A 23096-nucleotide genomic window follows, 5' to 3' on the forward strand; every position below is an offset into this window, starting at 1 on the left:
AATTTCCTAGCACAGACCTTGCAATAGTAAAACCTCTCTCTCCTTGATGCACAGGTGCCTACTCTCATTGAGGCCTAAGAAACATGGAGTAGGCATTATTCATTGACGCACAAGGCTCCTTGAAATTTCACAAAAAGTCCTGCATATTTCAGTTTTGCAACAAACATGATCAGCACAAACCTCCTCTCTCCAATACACACACACACCCCCACCCACCCCTCTACCCTGGGAGGTTGAGGGAAGGTGACATGCACATGCTAGAGCTGCTTTTACTGGGAACCTATCAAATAAACATAGTGTTCTCTGGTAAGTTAGATTATGTTCAAAGCTGTCCATTTAGCCAGCAATTGGCAAAGAAGGCAGTCCTTTGTCCCACAAATTCCAAGAACCATGTTCTAGTCTCACCCCTTAGGGCAGGGGTGAACAACCTGAGCCTGAGAAGGAGCCAGAATTTACCAATGTACATTGCCAAAGAGCCACAGTAATACATCAGCAGCCCATCAGCTCCCCGACCCCGCTCCCAGCACCTCCCACCCACCGGCAGCTTAGCCGATCAGCGCCTCTCCTTCCTTCCCTGCACCTTTGGATCAGCTGTTTCGTGGCGTGCAAGAGGCTCTGCGGGGGGAGAGCGGAGGAGTGAAGGCACTGCAGGCTCAGGAGAGGGGGTGGGAAGGGGTGGAGTAGGGGCAGGGCCTGTGGCAGAGCCAGGGGTTGAGCAGTGAGTAGCCCCCGGCACATTGGAAAGTTGGCACCTGCAGCTCCAGCCCCGGAGTCGGTGCCTATACAAGGAGCCGCATATTAACTTCTGAAGAGCCGCATGTGGCTCCAGACCCCTGCCTTAGGATGCATCCCAACAGGAAAAAAGTGAGTGTGTGTGTGGGGGGGGGGGGCGGGAGGGGGGCATTTACGCCATCTGTTGGTTAATGGCAGTTAACACTGATTAACTCTTAGTATGAACAAGACAGTTTGTAGTTTTCACATGTGTTAGCAGGTTGAAGTACATACTGGGGGCAAGCCTAGGATTTACTTTGGCCTGTGTGAAAACTGCAACTGCCTTATCCGCACTAGGATTTTACCATATGTTAGCTAACACTATGTTTTTTTAAATAAAAATAAAGCTACACATTTTGGCCTTAGAGTTACCTAGATAAAGTCCTGAATTACATGTGAGTAGCCTGACAGTCTCACTAAGGTAAACATTTGTGTTTGAAGGATGCTAGTAATTAGTAGGTTTCAGAGTAGCAGCCATGTTAGTCTGTATCAAAAAGAACAGAAGTACTTGTGGCACCTTAGAGACTAACAAATTTATTTGAGCATAAGCTTTCGTGGGCTACAGCCCACTTCATCGGATGCATAGAATGGAACATATAGGAAGATGTGTGTATATATATATATATATATATATACATACACACACACACACACACACACAGAAAACATGAAAAAGTAGAGTAAGATGCTAATTAAGATGAGCTGTTATCAGCAGGAGAAAAAAAAACTTTTTAGTGATAATCAAGATGGCCCATTTAGACAGTTGACAAGAAGGTTTGAGCATACTTAACATGGGGAAATAGATTCAATATGTGTAATGACCCAGCCGCTCCCAGTCTCTATTAAAATCCAAGTTAATGGTATCTAGTTTGCATATTAATTCAAGCTCAGCAGTTTCTCATTGGAGTCTATTTTTGAAGCTTTTTTGTTGCAAAATTGCCACCTTTAAGTCTATTACTGAGTGGCTACAGAGGTTGAAGTGTTCTCCTTCGGGTTTTTGAATGTTATGATTCCTGATGTCAGATTTGAGTCCATTTATTCTTTTGCATAGAGACTGTCCGGTTTGGCCAATGTACATGGAAGAGGGGCATTGCTGGCAAATGATGGCATATATCACATTGGTAGATGTGCAGGTGAACGAGCCCCTGATGGCGTGGCTAATAGGATTAGGTCCTATGATGGTATCACTTGAATAAATATGCGGACACAGTTGGCATCGGGCTTTGTTGCAAGGATAGATTCCTGGGTTAGTGTTTTTGTTGTGTGGTGTGAGGTTGCTGGTGAGTATTTGCTTCAGTTGGGGGGCTGTCTGTAAGCAAGGACTGGTCTGTCTCCCAAGATCTGTGAGAGTGAGGGATCATTTTTCAGGATAGGTTGTAAATCTTTGATGATGCGCTGGAGAGGTTTTAGTTGGGGACTGAAGGTGACAACTAGTGGCGTTCTGTTTTCTTCTTTGTTGGGCCTGTCCTGTAATAAGTGACTTCTGGGTACTCTTCTGGCACTGTCAATCTGTTTTTTTCACTTCAGCAGGTGGGTATTGTAGTTTTAAGAATGCTTGATAGAGATCTTGTAGGTGTTTGTCTCTGTCTGAGGGATTGGAGCAAATGCAGTTGTATCGTAGAGCTTGGCAGTAGACAATGGATCATGTGGTGTGTCCTGGATGGAAGCTGGAGGCATGTAGGTAAGTATAGCGGTCAGTAGGTTTCCAGTATAGGGTGGTGTTTATGTGACCATCGCTTATTAGCACAGTAGGGTCCAGGAAATGGGCCGCTTGTGTGGATTAGTCTAGGCTGAGGTTGATGGTGGGATGGAAATTGTTGAAGTCACGGTGGAATTCCTCAAGGGCTTCTTTTCCATGGGTCCAGATGATGAAGATGTCATCAATGTAGCGCAAGTAGAGTAGGGGCATTAGGGGACAAGACCTAAGGAAGCGTTGTTCTAAGTCAGCCATAAAAATGTTGGCATAGTGTGGGGCCATGCGGGTACCCATAGCAGTGGCGCTGACTTGAAGGTATGTACTGTCCCCAAACGTGAAATAGTTGTGGGTGAGGACAAAGTCAAAGGTCAGTCACATTTTGCCAGGTTTGCCATGACATTGTCGGAGATACTGTTCCTGATAGCTTGTGTAATGTTGGTGTAGAGGGCTTCTACATCCATAGTGGCCAGGAGGGTGTTTTCTGGAAGATCACTGATGGATTGTAGTTTCCTCAGGAAGTCAGTGGTGTCTTGAAGATAGCTGGGAGTGCTGGTAGCGTAGGGCCTAAGGGGAGAGTCCACATAGTCAGACAATCCTGCTGTTAGGGTGCCACTGCCTGAGATGATGGGGCGTCCAGGATTCCCAGGTTTATGGATCTTGGGAAGCAGATAAAATACCCTGGTCAAGGTTCTAGGCATGTGGCACATCTATTCCTGTGCTTTTTCAGGGAGTTTCTTGAGCAGATGGTGTTGTTTCTTTTGGTAATCCTCAGTGGGATCTGGCCCAGGATAATGGCCTGCAGAATGTGGAGTTAGAGAGCTGCCTAGCAGCCTCTTGTTCATATTCCAACTTATTCATGATGACAACAGCACTGTACTGACAGCACTGGACCCATGAAAAAGCCACCCTTGAGGGATTCCACCATGATTTCAACAATTTTCATCCCACCATCAACCTCAGCCTAGACCAGTCCAGTATGCCAACATTTTTATGGCTGACTTAGAACAACGCTTCCTCAGCTCTCGTCCCCTAATGCCCCTACTCTACTTGTGCTACATTGATGACATCTTCATTGTCTGGACCCAGAAGTCACCTACCATGGGACAGGACAGGCCCAACAAAGAAAATAACAGAACGCCACTAGCTGTCACCTTCAGTCCCTAACTAAAACCTCTCCAGCGCATAATCAAAGATTTACAACCTATCCTGAAAAATGATCCCTCACTCTTACAGATCTTGGGAGACAGACCAGTCCTCGCTTACAGACAGCCCCCCAACCTGAAGCAAATACTCACCAGCAACCACACACCACACAACAGAATCACTAACCCAGGAACCTATCCTTGCAATAAAGCCCAATGCCAACTCTGTCCACGTATTTATTCAAGTGACACCATCATAGGACCTAATCACATTAGCCACGCCATCAGGGGCTCGTTCACCTGCACATCTAACAATGTGATATATGCCATCATGTGCAGGCAATGCCCCTCTGCCATGTACATTGGCCAAACCGGACAGTCTCTATGCAAAAGAATAAATGGACTCAAATCTGACATCAGGAATCATAACATTCAAAAACCCGAAGGAGAACACTTCAACCTCTGTAGCCACTCAGTAATAGACTTAAAGGTGGCAATTTTGCAACAAAAAAGCTTCAAAAATAGACTCCAACGAGAAACTGCTGAGCTTGAATTAATATGCAAACTAGATACTATTAACTTGGATTTTAATAGAGACTGGGAGTGGCTGGATCATTACACATATTGAATCTATTTCCCCATGTTAAGTATGCTCAAACCTTCTTGTCAACTGTCTAAATGGGCCATCTTGATTATCACTACAAAAGTTTCAGAGTAACAGCCGTGTTAGTCTGTATTCGCAAAAAGAAAAGGAGGACTTGTGGCACCTTAGAGACTAACCAATTTATTAGAGCATAAGTTGTTTTTTCTCCTGCTGATAACAGCTCATCTTAATTAATTAGCCTCTTACTCCACTTTTTCATGTTCTCTGTGTTTGTGTATATATATCTTCTTACTACTTGTTCATAAATTCATAGATATTTAGGTCAGAAGGACCACTATGATCATCTAGTCTGACCTCCTGCACAACACAGGCCACAGAACTTCACCCACCCACTCCTGCAAAAAACCTCTCACCTATGTCTGAGCTATTGAAGTCCTCAAATCGTGGTTTAAAGACTTCAAGGAGCAGAGAATCCTCCAGCACGTGACCCGTGCCCCATACTACAGAGGAAGGTGAAAAACCTCCAGGGCCTCTTCCCATCTGCCCTGGAAGAAAATTCCTTCCCAACCCCAAATATGGCGATCAGCTAAACCCTGAGCATATGGGCAAGATTCATCAGCCAGATACTACAGAAAATTCTTTCCTGGGTAACTCAGATCCCACCCCATCTAATATCCCATCACAGGCCATTGGGCCTATTTACCATGAATATTTAATTACCAAAACCATGTTAACCCATCATACCATCTCCTCCATAAACTTATCGAGTTTAATCTTAAAGCCAGATAGATCTTTTGCCCCCACTGCTTCCCTTGGAAGGCTATTCCAAAACTTCACTCCTCTGATGGTTAAAAACCTTCGTCTAATTTCAAGTCTAAATTTCCTGGTGGCCAGTTTATATCCATTTGTTCTTGTGTCCACATTGGTATTGAGCTTAAATAATTCCTCTCCCTCTCCGATATTTATCCCTCTGATATATTTATAGAGAGCAATCATATCTCCCCTCAACCTTCTTTTAGTTAGGCTAAACAAGCCAAGCTCCTTGAGTCTCCTTTCATAAGACAAGTTTTCCATTCCTCAGATCATCCTAGTAGCCCCTCTCTGTACCTGTTCCAGTTTGAATTCATCTTTCTTAAACATGGGAGACCAGAACTGCACACAGTATTCCAGATGAGGCCTCACCAATGCCTTGTAGAACAGTACTAAAACCTCCTTATCCCTACTGGAAATACCTCTCCTGATGCATCCCAAGACCGCATTAGCTTTTTTCACGGTCATATCACATTGGCGGTTCATAGTCATCCTATGATCAACCAATACTCCAAGGTCCTTCTCCTCCTCCGTTACTTCTAATTGACACATCCCCAGTTTATAACTAATATTCTTGTTATATTAATCCCTAAATGCATGACCTTACACTTCTCACTATTAAATTTCATCCTATTACTATTAGTCCAGTTTACAAGGTCATCCAGATCCTCCTGTAGGATATCCCTGTCCTTCTCTAAATTGGCAATACCTCCCAGCTTTGTATCATCCGCAAACTTTATTAGCACACTCCCACTTTTTGTGACAAAGTCAGTAATAAAAAGATTAAATAAGATTTAAGGTCCCAAAACCGATCCTTGAGGAACTCCACTGGTAACCTCCCTCCAGCCCGACAGTTCACCTTTCAGTAGGACCTGTTGTAGTCTTCCCTTTAACCAATTCCTTATCCACCTTTCAATTTTCCTATTGATCCCCATCTTATCCAATTTAACTAATAATTCCCTATGTGGCACGGTATCAAACGCCTCACTGAAATCTAGGTAAATTAGATCCATTGCGTTTCCTTTGTCTAAAAAATCTGTTACTTTCTCAAAGAAGGAGATCAGGTTGGATTGGCACAATTTGCCTTTTGTAAAACCATGTTGTATTTTGTCCCATTTACTATTGACTTCAATGTCCTTAACTATCTTCTCCTTCAAAATTTTTTCCAAGACCTTGCATACTACAGATGTCAAACTAACAGGCCTGTAGTTACCCGGATCACGTTTTTTCCCTTTCTTAAAAATAGGAACTATGTTAGCAATTCTCCAGTCAGACGGTACAACCCCTGAGTTTACAGATTCATTAAAAAGTCTTGCTAATGGGCTTGCAATTTCATGTGCCAATTCCTTTAATATTCTTGGATGAAGATTATCTGGGCCCCCCCGATTTAGTCCCATTAAGCTGTTTGAGTTTCACTTCTACCTCTGATATGGTAATATCTACCTCCATATCCTCATTCCCATTTGTCATGCTACCATTATCCCTAAGATCCTCTTTAGTCTTATTAAGGACTGAGGCAAAGTATTTGTTTAAATATTGGGCCATGTCTAGATTATCCTTGACCTCCACTCCATCCTCAGTGTTTAGCGGTCCCACTTCTTCTTTCTTTGTTTTCTTCTTATTTATGTGACTATAGAACCTTTTACTATTGGTTTTAATTCCCTTTGCAAGGTCCAACTCTACTTGACTTTTAGCCTGTCTCACTTTATCTCTACATGTTCTGACCTCAGTAAGATAGCTTTCCTTGCTGATCCCTCCTTTCTTCCACTCCCTGTATGCTTTCTGCTTTTTTCTTAATCACCTCCCTGAGATGCTTGCTCATCCAGCATGGTCTACAGCTCCTGCCTATGAATTTTTTCCCCTTTCTTGGGATGCAGGCTTCCGATAGCTTCTGCAGCTTTGATTTAAAATAATCCCAGGCCTCCTCTACCTTTAGATCCATAAATTCTTCAGTCCAATCCACTGCCCTAACTAATTTCCTTAATGTTTGAAAGTCAGCCCTTTTGAAATCAAAAACCCTAGCTGCAGATTTATTTTTGTTAATCCTTCCGTTCAATTTGAACTGAATTAGCTCATGATCACTTGAGTCAAGATTATCCCCTACAACCATTTCTTCTGTGAGGTCCTCACTACTCACGAAAACCAAATCTAAAATGGCATCCCCTCTAGTCGGTTCAGCAACTACTTGCTGAAGGAATCCATCAGCTATCGCATCTAGGAAAATCTGAGCCCTATTATTATTACTAGCACTCGTCCTCCAGTCTGTATCTGGGAAGTTCAAGTCTCCCATGATCACACAGTTTCCATTACTATTTACTTTATTAAAAACATGAAAAAGGGCTCTATCCATATCCAAATTAGATCCCGGTGGTCTATAGCACACCCCAAGCACTATCCCAGGAGACGCTCTAATAGCTTTCTTCCCCAATGTAATTTTTGCCCAGACAGACTCTGTCTTATCCATTCCATCGCTTCTTATTTATTTACATTCTACCTCATCATTGATATACAATGCTACTCCACCAACTTTACCTTTATTTTGGTCTTTCCTAAGCAGCACGTACCCTTCAATAGCTGTAGCCCAGTCATGACGACTATCCCACCATGTTTCTGTTACCCCTATAATATCTGGTTTCACTTCCTGCACCAGTAGCTCTAGTTCCTCCATTTTGTTACCTAGGCTCCTCGCATTGGGGTACAAACCTCTTAGTTTTTGCTGTTTGGCCTCACTCACATTCTGTACCCGATTAGGCACAGTCATTCTACAGCCAGTATAACCTTTTAGACTGGTATCTACACTGCCCTTCCTCCTTATATACATTCTCCTACCCACAGCTGTATCCTCTCTTACTTCGTTTTCTTTCCTCTCAATGCTAAAATCCAGCATGGAGATCATCTGGACATCTCCCAACCACCTCCCCCAGATTCCTAGTTTAAAGCTCTCTTAATCAGTTGCGCCAGCCTCCATCCTAGAAGTCTATTTCCTTCCCTACTCAGATGAAGTGCATCCCGAGAGATCTGTTCTCTGTCCATGAATGCTTCCCAGTGGCCATACATCCCAAAGCCCTCCTTATAGCACCACTGGCTAAGCCATCTGTTGACAGTCATAATCTTTTCACCTTTGTTGCCCTTCTCTAGGAACAGGCAAAATCCCACTAAAGATCACCTGATCCTCAATTTCCTTTAGCGTCTTCTCCAGCCTAGCATAGTCTTCCTTAATACTTTCCAGCAAGAATCTAGCCGAATCATTTGTTCCCACATGAAGGATAATTAAGGGATTCTTTCCTGCTCCCTTTAGGATCCTTTTCTACATCCCATCTACATCCCGTATCTTAGCACCTGGAAGACAGCACACCCTCCTATTCTCTGGATCAGCTCTGGTTACAGGCCTGTCTATTCCTCTTAGTAAAGAGTCCCCGATCATATAGACCTGCCTTTTCCTGGTGACGGTGCTATTCTCCAGTCTATCCCCTGTTCCCTCTGGCTATAAGTTCTTTCCATTCCTATTCTCCCTTGTAATCCTCTTCAACCCATCCTGTATCCTCCTGGGGCTCATATTTGGTGTAGTCTCCATTAACTTTTCCCCTTTTCCTATAGGACTAGCCGCTCTTCTCTTCTTCCTTGCCCTTCCATCTTCAGTGATTACCTGAGATCCTTCTTCATTTTCCAACTCTGCAAACTTATTCTTGAGCTCTATTTCTCCTTCACTAGCCCGTCTTTTCCTCTGCCTGGTTCTTTTAGTCACATGTTTCCACTGACCACTTTCCTCACCCAGTCTCCCCTCAGAATTCCCCAGTCCTGCTTTCATCTGCAAGTCTGAGCTTTTCCCTCCAGATACCTCATATCTTTGCTCATAATCTGCTCAAACCCCTTCCTAAACTCAACCAGACTTTCCACCTGCATCTTTTCCTCCATCAGCTCTATCAGACGGCATTTCATACAGACAAAACTTTTACCAGGTACTCCCTCCAGGATCATGTACATACCACAGCTTCCACATCCAGTCATCTTCATTGCGTCTTCCACTACATGGGTCACTCCCACTGCTGCCTCTGTATCTGTCATAGCCTTCCCACCTAAACCCTGTTAATCTGGGAAACACAAACAACACCAAAACACCACCACCCACAGCACAAACAAACCCCAAACAAGCACCACAAGACAAATTCCCATTCAAACGCCCCTGTTTACAGCTCTGTTGGCTAGCTCCTGTGCCGCTGCCTGACTGGCTGGCTACCTTTTAGGACCCCTAGTCAGAGAAGCCCCGCCTCCTAATCAGGGCTCAGCTTCTCTCCCAGCACGAAGCCCCTACAAGCCTCTACACGTACAAATACTACAAATACAAAGCCAAATACAAATACCTTCTCCTCCAACAGAACTCCCACTCAAACTCCCCTGTTTACAGCTCTGTTTGCTAGCTCCTGTGCCGTTCCATTCTATGCATCCAATGAAGTGGGCTGTAGCCCACAGAAGCTTATGCTCAAATAAATTTGTTAATCTCTAAAGTGCCACAAGTACTCCTTTCAGAGTAGCAGCTGTGTTAGTCTGTATTCGCAAAAAGAAAAGGAGTACTTGTGGCACCTTAGAGACTAACCAATTTATTTGAGCATGAGCTTTCGTGAGCTACAGCTCACTTCATCGGATGCATTCAGTGGAAAATACAGTGAGGAGATTTATATACACACAGAACACGAAAAAATGGGTGTTTATCATGCACACTGTGAGGAGAGTGATCACTTAAAACGAGCTATTACTAGCAGGAGGGGCGGAGGCTGTTTTTTTTAGTAATTAGTAGCTCATTAAGTAGATATGGTCCAAATGTGGAGGCCAAAATCTGCATTGCAAAAAGTGTTAGTGTCCTTAGTTGCACTTCTCACCCCCTAACATTACCTATTGTCCAGGTTAAAACAGACCGTTTGGGGAAATGGCTCACCAAAAAAACAACAAACAGAAAAACCCAATAAAAACAAGAATTCAGGGTTTCTCAGTTGCTTTAACCATATTCTTCAGAGTAATCATGTTCATGAACTACCAAGCCCTTACAGTTGTGACATTAGCTTGCACAGTGTGAATTAATGTAATGTTGTCCAAGTCTGCAGCCAGTCAGTAAAAAACAAACAACAGCACCAAAAAGTGTCAGATTTCCCCACCACCATTTATCCAAGTGAGCTGATACTGTGAAGGCTAATTAAGGCCATTTAAATCCCAACTATTAACCCTTTCCTTGCTGTATGCTCTGTTTAGCTCGAAAATTTGTCTCGCACCAACAGAAATAGGTCCAGTACAAGATATTACCTCAACCTCACCACCTTGTCTGTCTACCTTTCCTTACTGTCATGCTAGAAACATCCAACTAATAATCATGGGGGGTGAGGGGGAGATACTTAGCACACATCCTGTGACTCCCTCCATCAACTGGAAGCAATTCCAATAAGGTTGCAGATTTTGAACAGGTTAAGTACTGTAGTGAAATATTCTGAACAAATGAGACGTTTGCTACTACCTTAAAAATTATAAATAGCATCTATCATGTCACATAAAACATGCTGGACTCCTGCAGTGCCATTAGAGATTGTCTGGAATATCTCTAAAACATGATCCTCGAGCAGCCATGGCATCTCATCTTAAAAAAACCTAGTATTTAGAATGGCCCCACATTGTTAAAATAGGATGCACCAACTAGAAAAATAAAAAAAATTCCTGCAGAAATTAAACAGATCTTGCTAAGTCTCCACAGATTTGTACTGTCCTTCCTGCAATGCTTAAATGAATTACTACCGAGAAGCCTGGCAAACCTCCTAAATTTGGAAGACATCGGTTCACATGATCGGAAATTGCCCTATGTTTTATTTAGATTCTTCAACACAATTTCCAGTGCACATAAGGCCAAAGTAGTTTGGTTTATCTTTATGACACTGGCTTACGTTAGTGTTAGTATTCTTTCAACAAATGTTCAAATAGAAGAATAGCTGACATTTATAGTTTTATTTAAAACCTGAAATTAAGTCCTCATTTGAAATATTGATTCAATTTTAAGCAGTAGAGTTTGGAGAGGGTGAAAACTTATAATCCTACTAATTCTTAAATTTATCTAAATGAGCTCACAATTACCTCATCCGCAGGGACACCAAGCCTCAACATTCATAAAATAAACAAAACTAGCGTCTGTGCGGATTTCGCTGTATACTCCAGAAGTTAGGGGATTTCTTAAAATATTTTCTAATCCTTGTGGTTCAGAGGCACATCTTCAGAGGCAACATTGCATCCATCCATTTACATGCTGAGCCAGACATACTGAAACAACTCAAGTGCCAATGTTACCCAATTTTTTTAATGGGGTGTAAACGATGAAGCTTAATTATCAGTACCTTTCATATTCATTGAATTGTGGAATCAGCCTGGCTGAGCAGAATTTGAACTTGGTGCCATTCATATTTGGGGCTAGAGCTGGTGCCAGAGGAGGAGGAAAAATATCAAATCATGAGATTTTTTTTGGAGCTGTATTCTCTCTTCACCTCTTCCTTAACAAAGGTGCCAGCTATAACCCCACATTCATATGGCACAAAGTTCAAATTCCACATAGCCAGTCTGATTATAGGAATATAGAAGAATCTAATCAAATCTCATCTACTCCAACCCTATCAACAAGAACTATTCTCTACAGAGTTTTCTAGTGTTTTGTCCAATAACAATTTAAATACTGCAATTGATGGGATATCCATCATTTCTCTTTCAAAAATTATTCAACTGTCTAGTTGTATCTCACTGTCAACGTTTTCCTTGCTTCCTGTTCCGGACTTTACATTCTCTTCACCAACCTGATCCAATCCAGTTTGTGGTCCTCTCTAATCCTTCCCAAACCAATCTTATACCTCATCCACACAAGAGACACAACATGGACAATTGCAAAGATTTCTAACCCCTGATCCCAGTATGCCTCAACCTTGACCTAGAAGTACCAACACAAGTGCTGAAGTGGGGGTGGGGGAGAGAGGGGCGGGCGTAACTTCAGTCTTCATAACCATTCAAACACTTGCCTTCAATTTTGAGTCTACCAATAAGGAATCCCAATTAGTATCAACTGCAATGGTTATTTGGGGGATTTAGCTACCTATTCTCTAGACTTTACTATGACCACAAATTCATAAGCTTCCAGAAAAACTTGTGGTCACTACTTACCTGAGCTAAACTGGATACTTTTTAATACTAAAATGAACCTCCACATGTCTATCTTCCAAAGCATGCATATAGATAGCTTAGAATAGAGGGGAAAACTGAAAAATAGTAGTGAAAGCCCAGAAAGCGGTCTACTCTACATCAGTAAACCTCAGATGTTCAAATACTGAAGACAGAATTTGATCATTTTATTCATCATACATCAATATTCTCTGCTCACTCAAGAATGACATATCCGCAAGCAATAAAAAGGTCAAACTATCAAGTTTAAAAACAGTCCTGAGTATAGATACTGTATAATGGCCAACTCCCTGTCTTTCCTCATGATTTACATAAAAATAAATTTAATAAATCAAGTTATATTGTTGCTACAGCCATTACTTTTCCAGTTGCTATGAGTTAGAAAGAGCTGCCTCTAAAAAGAGCTGACAGTGAATGAAGAAAAAAAAAAAAAGTCAAACTGCACTGTAATTTCACCAACATATCAAGAATTTTGACAGAAATCAGTAAATATTCTCCTTATCACTATACTGATTATATACCAAAATAAAAATCAAATTCTGTTGTCAAATGTCACCTTCAAAGGATGTGTATATTTTTGTTGACATATCTGTGAACTAATTCAGTATAAATTCTGTGTTTTGCAAGTGCCCCAAACACAAAGTTTAGCAGAATAGTTGATAGTTGATTTGAAATAAGAAATCTCAAGTTTCAAAGTCAAATCCTCTGCCCCTTTTCCAATCTTGTTAAAAAAGATCTTGTTAACACAGTAGATTTTGCAACAAGATACCAAAATTTTGATCACTCAGTATCAGACCACAGGACTATAGTTTGTATTTTACTGGATGTTGTAGAAATGATGATTGGGAATCAAAGAACAAAAGAATTTATTAAAAACAGAATGACCTCTAAGAACCTAAATGTCATTTTTGTTTGTATAAAAAAGGGGGGGGCACTTAGAGACTACTGACCCTTAAAGACATAGAAAAGGGGGGGCAGAGAATGTGGGAGGAAATAGGGTACAATTGTATCCCTGATGTATTGCATATCCACCTTAGTTGTTATGGAAGGATATAATTAACCTGCTCTCCTGAAGGCTAAAGGGGGGCGGGGGAGAGAACCTCTCCCACACGAAATGACATTGATACTTAGCTATTTCACAAGGTTAACTAATAGGCAAATACTAACCAGTCTGCAAATATATTCTCTTGTAGCAAACTATTTACCACCAGCAAGCTACATTTTCTGCTGTTTAACATACCTATGAGCTCCCAGAAGCCAAGATGTACGATCCCTTTCTGAGCTATGCAGAATGAAGCCTGGAGAGAAACTGAACACTACTGCAATAATAAAGGGTAGAAATGCAGTGTGGAAGCATGACTAATCTGTGATTGAGTATCTCCCACCTACAGTATCTCCTTCGCAGTGTCACATTTTTACAGTACAGACACATTTTGCTGATGAAACCACATCACATGAGGGAAGTAACTATAAGATTACTGCAGAGCCATCCTACTCAGGTAGAAAGGGCTCAAATTAAGTGAAAAGGACCACGAAGTTAATTTAGATGCCAAAATAGTTGCCCACTGCTGTCCATTCTTTCCTTTGAAGAGGCTGGTATTGGTTCTAAAGTCCATGATTATATTGCTGTGAAATCAGCTGGGGGAAAGGTGTGACAGTCATTTAAAGCAGATTTTTCTTAAGTTAAAATAGAACACTTCCCCCCCCCCCGCCCAAACAGAAGTGCCACATGCATTGCTAGCAAGGGGCACGCTGCTTGTATGACATGCAGTAAGGATGGGGAGTCGGACTGGCCACCTCTCCAAACAAAAGGCGCAGGCGAAGAGACAGGATGGTCAGCAACACCAAGCCAGCAGTGCGCTCCCCCCGCGGAATACAGCCAGGAAGAGACAGGAAACTTTTGGGGGCTGCTCCAGGGCCTCCCGCCTGGGTCACGGAACAGGACCTGAAGCCACGGTCAACGCAGGCGACCGCACGTGGGGCTTACAGGGGTGCAATGAGCCCCCGGCCAGACGTGCAGGGAGAGGGGAAAGCACCGAGCGGGACCTGCCGAGCGGAGGGAGGCTGCACGGTAACCAGCGCCAAGCGGTACCTGCAAGAGCGGGGGAGGGGGGCGCGACACAACAGCCTCAAGCGGGGCTCGCCAAGGGAGGGGGTAGGCGCAAGGCGGCCAGCCCCAGGCGAGCGAGGTTTTACGAAGCCGCCCATCACCGCTGCGTCGGGGGGGCGGGGGAGGGGGGCGCTCAGCAGCCAGCGCCAGACAGGACCTGCCGGGGCTCGGGGGGGGGGGGCGAGCCAAGGGGAGCAGGCGGGCCTGGCCAGCAGCCCCTGCTCTTAACAACAGCCCCCGGAGCGGTGCCGGCGGCCGCAGCGCTGAGAGGGGGAGCGGGGCTCCGGCCGCGCCTGCCCGGGCAGCGCCCCCAACACAATGCGGCCCCCCTGGAGACCCTCCCCCGGCAGCACAAAGCGCGCCCGGCCCGCACCCACCTCGAGCGGCGCCGGGCGCCCCCAGGGTTTTGGTCACCGCCTTCCACACGTTGCAGCCCAGCAGGCAGAGGAGAAGCGCCGCCGACCTGCTCATTTCCACCCGCCGCCGCCGCCGCCGCAACCGCCGGGAGGGAGGAAGGGACTCGCCGCTGCCCGGAGGAGGCGGAGAAAGCGCCGCATCAGGGGCTGGCCCGCTCCGCGCCTCCCTCCATGTTGCCTTTCGCTGCGGCGAGAGCGGCTGCGGCCCCCCCTGCTATCCCCTGCCGCATCCTGGCCCCGCCGCTGCGTCCCCGCGGCCGGCGCCTCGCAAAGCGGGAGGGGGCGGCAGGGCGCTGCTTATTTATTTATTTGTGTGAGGGGTCCCCAAAGGCTGAGGCAGCCGGGCTATTAACCCTTTCTGCCCCGCTTCAGCAGCCGCGCAGAGCCGGGAGGGGGCTCCACCTGCAGGCCAGCCCGCGGCAGCCAGCCCCGCATCGCCCCAGCAGAAAAGCAGGAGATGCCTAGCACAGAGCGGGGCGCTGCCAGAAAGAGTAACAGGGCAACCTGTGGCAGGGGAGACGCGTCCGACAGGCCTGGAGCCCGGCTTTGCCAGCCCTTTCGCCGGAGGAGCTCATCCTCCTTCGAGACATATTACTGCTTGCGAGTTCGTGCAAAGCTCCTATCACCCACCCTCAACCTCCAAGAGCTAGAGCATTTACCTGCCAGCCACTCTCCACTCACTCACTGTATTTGGACCCCCCCCCCCTTTTTTTCCCCTTTATAGATATAAAAGTGCATCCTGTGTGATGCTTGTTTCTTGTCCACTGGCTCAAGACTAGTATTATTAGATCTTTCCTCATTCCCATCTGCAATCCAGCAGGAAAACAAGAATGTGATGATCGAAGAACAGACATCAAATATGATAAGTCACACAAAATACCCTTAAATGGCTTCTTGTAACCCAAGTCCCAAGCAACTGGGTCTCCTTAATGCTCAGTGAGAGTCAGTTTTGCTCCTGCTCCTTTTATGTAATATTTACTTCTGTTATGTTTGTGGGGCAGACCCCTGAGCTGTTCTGTTTGAACTTTGTGTGAAATTGTCTAAAAATGTCACCATAAAACTGTTAATGAACAGGAGCATCTAGCAGTTAAAGCACAGGCCTTGGAGAGAGGAGGCCTTGATTCTGTACCCACTTCTGCCATAAACTCAATGTATGACCTAGATAAGTCACTTAGGACTAGCTAGTAACATTTCATCACTGTTCTATGTAGGAGGCTACAAGAGGAGCATTGAGGAGATTATGCCTAAGGCAGGCAGAGTATCTCCTGAGACTTCTTCCAGGATCCATCCTTAAGGGCTTCCCTTGACATGTCAGCCCTTCTCCCTGGGCCACTGTGAAGGGGGTACCAAGCCATGACTCTAACATCTCCTTTTGCCCACCCCCTTTTTGGCATCTGCTTCCCTACCATTGACAGACTTAATATGAGACATCCTTGTACAGGTCTGCTAGGGAAGGAGAGCTTCTAGCATATACACTCATAGGCCTCTGTGTACAAACCCCACACTGAACAACAAGGGGTGAGGGCTCCAGCGGGGGGTGCAGGTTCTCTGGTGGGGCTGGGGATGAGAGTTTTGGGATGCAGGAGGGTGCTCTGGGCTGGGAACGAGGGGTTTGGAGAGCAGGAAGGGGATCAGGGCTGGGGCAGGAGGTTGGGGCGCAGAGCAGGGCTCAGGGGTGCAGGCTCCAGGTGACACTTACCTCAAGCGCCTCCCAGAAGCAGCAGCACGTCCCCCCTATGGCTCCTACGCCGAGGTGCAGCCCAGCAGCTGTGCACACTGTCCTGTCCGCAGGCACCGCCCCTGCAGCTCCCACTGGCTGTCGTTCCTGGCCAACGGGAGCTACAGGAGCAGCACTTGTGGCGGGGGCAGTTTGCAGAGTGGAGGCCCCTGGCTGTCTCTACAGGGCAGGAGCCAGAGGGGGGATATGCCGCTGCTTCCGGGAGCTGCATGGCACGGCCTCTGACCCTGCTCCCCAGCTGGAAGGGCAGATGGAGGCAAGACCCAGACCCCACTCCCCAGTGGAAGCTAGAGGGCCGGATTAAAACAGCTGGTGGGCCATAGTTTGCCCACCCCTGCCTTAAGTAGTAGTTGATTCAGTTTACCTATATGTAAGGTTATATACCTGTGAAAGGTCAATATACGGTTGCCAGGCATCCAGTTTTCAACCAGAACACCTGCCAACCAGGCCATTAGAAGTCCAGTGGGTGGCACAGCAGGGCCCTGGGGCTAAGGTAGGCTCCCTGCCTACCCTAGCTCCACACGGCTCCCAGAAGCAGCCATCAGGTCCTTGCGGCCCCCTAGGTGCATGGACGGCCAGGGAGGCTCCGGGTGCTGCCCCCGCCCCCAGTGCCAGTTCCACAGCTCCCATTGGCTGGGAACTGTGACCAAGGGGAGCTGCAGGAGCAGTGCAGTATGTGGCGCCTCCTTGGCTGCCCATGTGCCATGGGGCTGCAGAGACCTAGTGGACACTTCCTGGGAAACCCAGGAAGTGCAGGGAGAGGGGAAAGTACCAAACAGGAACCCCACAGTCCTTTCTGCACCCCAAGCCTCTACCCCAGCCCAGAGTCCCATGACACCCCAAACCCCTCACTCCCAGCCCCACCCCAGAGCCCACCCCCTCACACCCCCCAACTCCCTGCCCCATTCTGCTGAAAGAGTGAGGGTGGGAGAGAGCACGCGAGAGAGAGAGGCGGGATGGAGCGAGCAGGGGCAGGGCCTCTGCCTCAGAGCAGAGGTGTTTGGTTTTGTCTGATTAGAAAGTTGGCAACCCTAGGTTAATACCCCACAGTGGTGTGGTGAAGCTCAATTTATTGTTCAAACTATGCTTAGACAAAAAGTGCTATAAATGCAGTGTATTATATTATTACTTTTAGGAAGCTGTATTCAGTTTCAGTTCAGAACTACTTTTCCTTAGTAGTAAGAGACTGTGGAGTGTTCCTCTTCAAAATTTTTCTGAAGATCGTGTCTTCCAGAAACTTTTAACGGTGGTTTTGCAATGCAACATACTTCTCATTTCCCTTCAAGAGTCTTTTCTTCAATTGATTTTAAATCAATTTTCTGAGTTTGGTGCCATGTGGTAAATGTTAATTGCTTGAAATTATTCAGCTCTCTGCAGTGCAGTCCATGTGTAGCCTAATAGTAAAGAAAACTTGATTAACAAAAACAAACAGGCTGCATATCAAGTATTTAAGTATGGTATTGGACTCCTGTCTTCTCCCTCCTCCTCTCTCTCTCCCTGGAAGACTTTTTTGTTTAAACAAAAACAAAAAACAAAACAAACCAACCCCCCCAACCCCCCAAGAACCCATAGTAGCAGATACATGGAGACAATCCAGCTCAGATTTTGAGGCAAGAAAGAATTGTCAGGATAATCAATTCTAACCTCAGGTGTAACACAACAAATTTCACTCAGTAATCCCTGCATGAACTTCTAGTTAAGATAGAACACATAGCTAGAGTTGGAATCCACAAGAGTCAAGGGAATCATGCCAGAGAAGAACTTCATACCCTGTTTTAGGGTCTGCTTTTCTGTAGTCAAGAGTTTTGCACCTTACAAGAGACAATGGTCAAGAGGCAGTGACACAGTGCTACTTTATAGTCTATTTTGAGGGCTTGGTTCTGTCATCCTTTACCTCTATGTGAATCAGGAGTAATTCAACTGATGTCAATGGAGTTAAACTAGTACAATGGATATTTTAGTCAGTGAGGAAAACTAAAGCAAAATACAGGACATTTTTCCTGACTACAGTCCAACTGTAGATCTTTAATTTTATATATTTTAGACATCAATAGCTAAAATATTCAAAGCATTACTGACATTTTAAAATAATGCTTTCGGAGCTCTATATGCTGTGTAAAAGTTATCCTTTCCATGCCTGTGTATTTTTAATATAATCAAAAAGGGTGCTAATCCATGCATGCATGTTCAGTAATTTACAGCTATCAATCTAAGCAACAAATAAAAATAATCATGTTATAGATATGCTACTTCAGTTCTGGTCCAGCATGTTTGGCTATCTGTAACAACTAAGGAATCCTTGTGGCACCTTAGAGACTAACCAATTTATTTGAGCATAAGCTTTCATGAGCTACAGCTCACCTCATTGGATGCATACTGTGGAAAGTGTAGAAGATCTTTTTATATACACAAAGCATGAAAAAATACCTCCTCCCACCCCACTCTCCTGCTGGTAATAGCTTATCTAAAGTGATCACTCTCCTTACAATGTGCATGATAATAAAGGTGGGCCATTTCCAGCACAAATCCAGGGTTTAACAAGAACGTCTGGGGGGGGGCACTTCAGATCAGCGGCACTGCTATGGGTACCCGCATGGCCCCACAGTATGCCAACATTTTTATGGCTGACTTAGAACAACGCTTCCTCAGCTCTCGTCCCCTAAATGCCCCTACTCTACTTGCGCTATATTGATGACATCTTCATCATCTGGACCCATGGAAAAGAAGCCCTTGAGGAATTCCACCATGATTTCAACAATTTCCATCCCACCATCAACCTCAGCCTGGTCCAGTCCACACAAGAGATCCACTTCCTGGACACTACAGTGCTAATAAACAATGGTCACATAAACACCACCCTATACCGGAAACCTACTGACCGCTATTCCTACCTACATGCCTCCAGCTTTCACCCTGACCACACCACATGATCCATCGTCTCCAGCCAAGCTCTGCAATACAACCGCATTTGCTCCAACCCCTCAGACAGAGACAAACACCTACAAGATCTCTATCAAGCATTCTTACAACTACAATACCCACCTGTGGAAGTGAAGAAAGAGACTGATAGAGCCGGAAGAGTTCCCAGAAGTCACCTATTACAGGACAGGCCTAACAAAGAAAATAACAGAACGCCACTAGCCGTCACCTTCAGCCCCCAACTAAAACCCCTCCAATGCATTATTAAGGATCTACAACCTATCCTGAAGGATGACCCAACACTCTCACAAATCTTGGGAGACAGGCCAGTCCTTGCCTACAGACAGCCCCCCAACCTGAAGCAAATACTCACCAGCAACCACATACCACACAACAGAACCACTAACCCAGGAACCTATCCTTGCAACAAAGCCCGTTGCCAACTGTGCCCACATATCTATTCAGGGGACACCATCACAGGGCCTAATAACATCAGCCACACTATCAGAGGCTCGTTCAGCTGCACATCCACCAATGTGATATATGCCATCATGTGCCAGCAATGCCCCTCTGCCATGTACATTGGTCAAACTGGACAGTCTCTACGTAAAGGAATAAATGGATACAAATCAGATGTCAAGAATTATAACATTCATAAACCAGGCGGAGAACACTTCAATCTCTCTTGTCACACGATTACAGACATGAAAGTTGCTATATTACAACAAAAAAACTTCAAATCCAGACTCCAGCGAGAAACTGTTGAATTGGAATTCATTTGCAAATTGGATACAATTAACTTAGGCTTGAATAGAGACTGAAAGTGGCTAAGTCATTATGCAAAATAACCTATTTCCCCTTGTTTTTTCCTACCCCCCCCCCCCCGACGTTCTTGTTAAACCCTGGATTTGTGCTGGAAATGGCCCACCTTGATTATCATACACATTGTAAGGAGAGTGATCACTTTAGATAAGCTATTACCAGCAGGAGAGTGGGGTGGGAGGAGGTATTTTTTCATGCTTTGTGTGTATATAAAAAGATCTTCTACACTTTCCACAGTATGCATCCGATGAAGTGAGCTGTAGCTCACGAAAGCTTATGCTCAAATAAATTGGCTAGTCTCTAAGGTGCCACAAGTACTCCTTTTCTTTTTGCGAATACAGACTAATACGGCTGTTACTCTGAAACTTAAGGAATCAAATTTCCTATTTCTGCATTACATCAAGAAAACGTTTGTAGCCACCTTTAATAATAAATAAGGCAAAATCCCACCAAAGCAACTTGAAACACTGGCCAAAAGTCATGCTTCCTTTTTTGTGCCTCATAGAAATAAAAATATATAGATAGAACTGTAACAAGACAGAGATTGTGAGAATTGACAGCTAATTATCTTCAACTAGCACTATTGGCATCAGATGTTTGGAGCCACATAACAGATAAGCCTGAAAAAGCAATATGATGGTGAATTGGTTCTCGTCCAGCACTTATGCTATAAATAGCATAGGAAGATCCATCATGTGGGCTCTTATTTTGTCTGTGTTTGTGTGAAAACAAAACTGTTCTGTTGAAGACTGTTCTGCTTCATTAATTGTAAATAAACCAGATTTTTCAGGACCCAACTTCTGGCTGTATTTCATTTGCTAACCTTTTATGCAGAAGTTATATAGCTTAAACAAAAGATACTTCCTTATTCATACATTTCTAAAGGCACATAAAACTTTACAAAAGTCTGACTTGCTGTACTTTGCTTTTTCAACAAAAAAAGTGAGAATTCTACTGTTTTTCTTTGAATTGGACACTTAATATTACATACAACAGTAATTATAAGGTGAATAGGTCTGTACAGAATTAGATTTTTCCATCAAGTTTTGCCCTGTATAAATAGCAACCTGCAGTGCTCTTACTTAACTACAAAGTTTTGTCTTCACTCTGACAAGAGAAGTGTTTTTAACTTGAATCCGCTAACTTGAGTTAACCAACTTGAGATAAAATCTGTGTGAAGACAAGGTGCTTTGTAGTTTTCATATGAGTTAGTAAGTCAGGTTAAGAACTAGGCTCCCCCCTTGTTTTTACTAGGATATTTCTTCAAGTTAGCTAACTGGAGTTAAGAAATTTATTTATTGTTGCATTGGAGATAAGGCAGTAAGGAGACTCATGTATCGATGAAGGGATGCAAAAATCATGGCTTTTTGTTTGCTTTCAGCCAGAGAAATGCAATCCCTTTCATTTGCCAGGAAAAGTCCTGAAAATATGCAGTGCATCTTCCCAGAAATGATACACCTGAATGCTGTCATCATTTACCACCACTTCATGAAATAATTAAACACAATGGGAATAACAGCTTGTCTGTAAATGTCTGTTTTCTAGCTATTGTTTTTAAACTATGGTTTGTTGTATTAGTTTATATCATCAAGCGGCCAAACTGGAAAAGTGTGTGTTGATATTTTTCTAAGCTCCACCCCACTAAAATGAGATGCCGTTCTGAGTAGATTTTCAAAGCAGATGCTCTCTGGGCTCCACTGGCCTCCCTGGGCTTAGGTACCCCTCACTAAGGGCTTGTCTACGTTACCCGCAGGATCGACGTGCAGCGATCTATCCAGTGGGGGTCGATAAATCGTGTCTAGTGAAGATGTGATAAATTGACCACTGACCGCTCTCCTGTCGACTCTGGTACTCCACCGGAGCAAGAGGCGCAGGCAGAGTCGATGGGGGAGTGTAAGCTGTTGGCTCACCGCAGTGAAGACACTGCGGTGAGTAGATATAAGTACGTCGACTTCAGCTACGTTATTCATGTACCTGAAGTTGTGTCATTTAGATCGATTCCACCCCCCAGCGTAGACCAGGACTAGGATTAGAGCATAAGAAGGGCCATACTGAGTCAGGTCAGTGGCCGATCTAATCCAGTATCCTGTCTTTTAGCAGTGACCAATGCCAGGTGCCTCAGAAGGCATGAGCAGAACAGGCAATACGAGTGATCTATCCCCTGTCATCCATTCCCAGCTTCTGGCAGGCAGATGCTAGAGTCACCCAGAGCATGGGGTTGCATCCCTGGCCACCTTAGCTTATAGTCATGATTGATCAAGTCTCCATGAATTTATCATCTACTTTTTTGAATGCCGTTATAATTTTGGCCTTTCAATAGCCCCTGGCAATGAGTTCTACAGGTTGACCATGCATTTGTGTGAAGTACTTCCTTTTCTTTTAAACCTGCTGCGTGTTAGGGGTCACCTAATATATTATTTCTTATGTTATGCAAAAGAGTAAATAACACTTCCTTATTCACTTTCTCCACACCGTAGATGGTTTTATAGACCTCTAGTCTATCCTCTCTTAGTTGTCTCTTTTCCAAGATGAAAAGTCCCAGTCTTTTTAATCTGTCCTCATATGGAAGCTGTTCCATATCCCTAATCCAGGCAGGGGTATGTGGGGTATGCAGAGGTCTTCCAGTAGGTACATAAACTCATCCAGATATTTGCCTAGTTTTACAACAGGCTATATAAAAAGCACTAGCAAAGTCAGGACAAACTAAAATTTCATACACAGACAATGATTTGTTTATACTGCTCTATATACGGTACACTGAAATGTAAATACAATATTTATATTCCAATTGATTTATTTTATAATTATATGGTAAAAATGAGAAAGTAAGCAATTTTTCAGTAATAGTATGCTGTGACACTTTTGTATTTA

General features: G+C 44.4%; 1 protein-coding gene across 3 annotated transcripts in view; it reads right to left on the minus strand.

Annotated features, from left to right (window-relative positions):
• FAM171A1 (family with sequence similarity 171 member A1) overlaps positions 1–15131 on the minus strand; it is a 139261-nt gene extending 124130 nt beyond the window's left edge. For 2 of the 3 annotated variants that reach the window (XM_073334105.2, XM_073334104.2), the window contains exon 1: positions 14708–15130. In XM_073334105.2, the coding sequence (XP_073190206.1) occupies positions 14708–14801 (94 nt within the window). In that variant the 5' untranslated portion in view covers positions 14802–15130. Of the gene's footprint in view, positions 1–14707 lie in introns of all 3 variants that reach the window. The other variant, XM_073334106.2, reaches the window with a different exon arrangement.
• Between the last annotated feature and the right edge of the window lie 7965 nt (positions 15132–23096).

This window comes from Lepidochelys kempii, chromosome 2 (assembly GCF_965140285.1).
Source record: "Lepidochelys kempii isolate rLepKem1 chromosome 2, rLepKem1.hap1, whole genome shotgun sequence".
In the NCBI taxonomy this organism is placed as follows: domain Eukaryota; kingdom Metazoa; phylum Chordata; order Testudines; family Cheloniidae; genus Lepidochelys; species Lepidochelys kempii.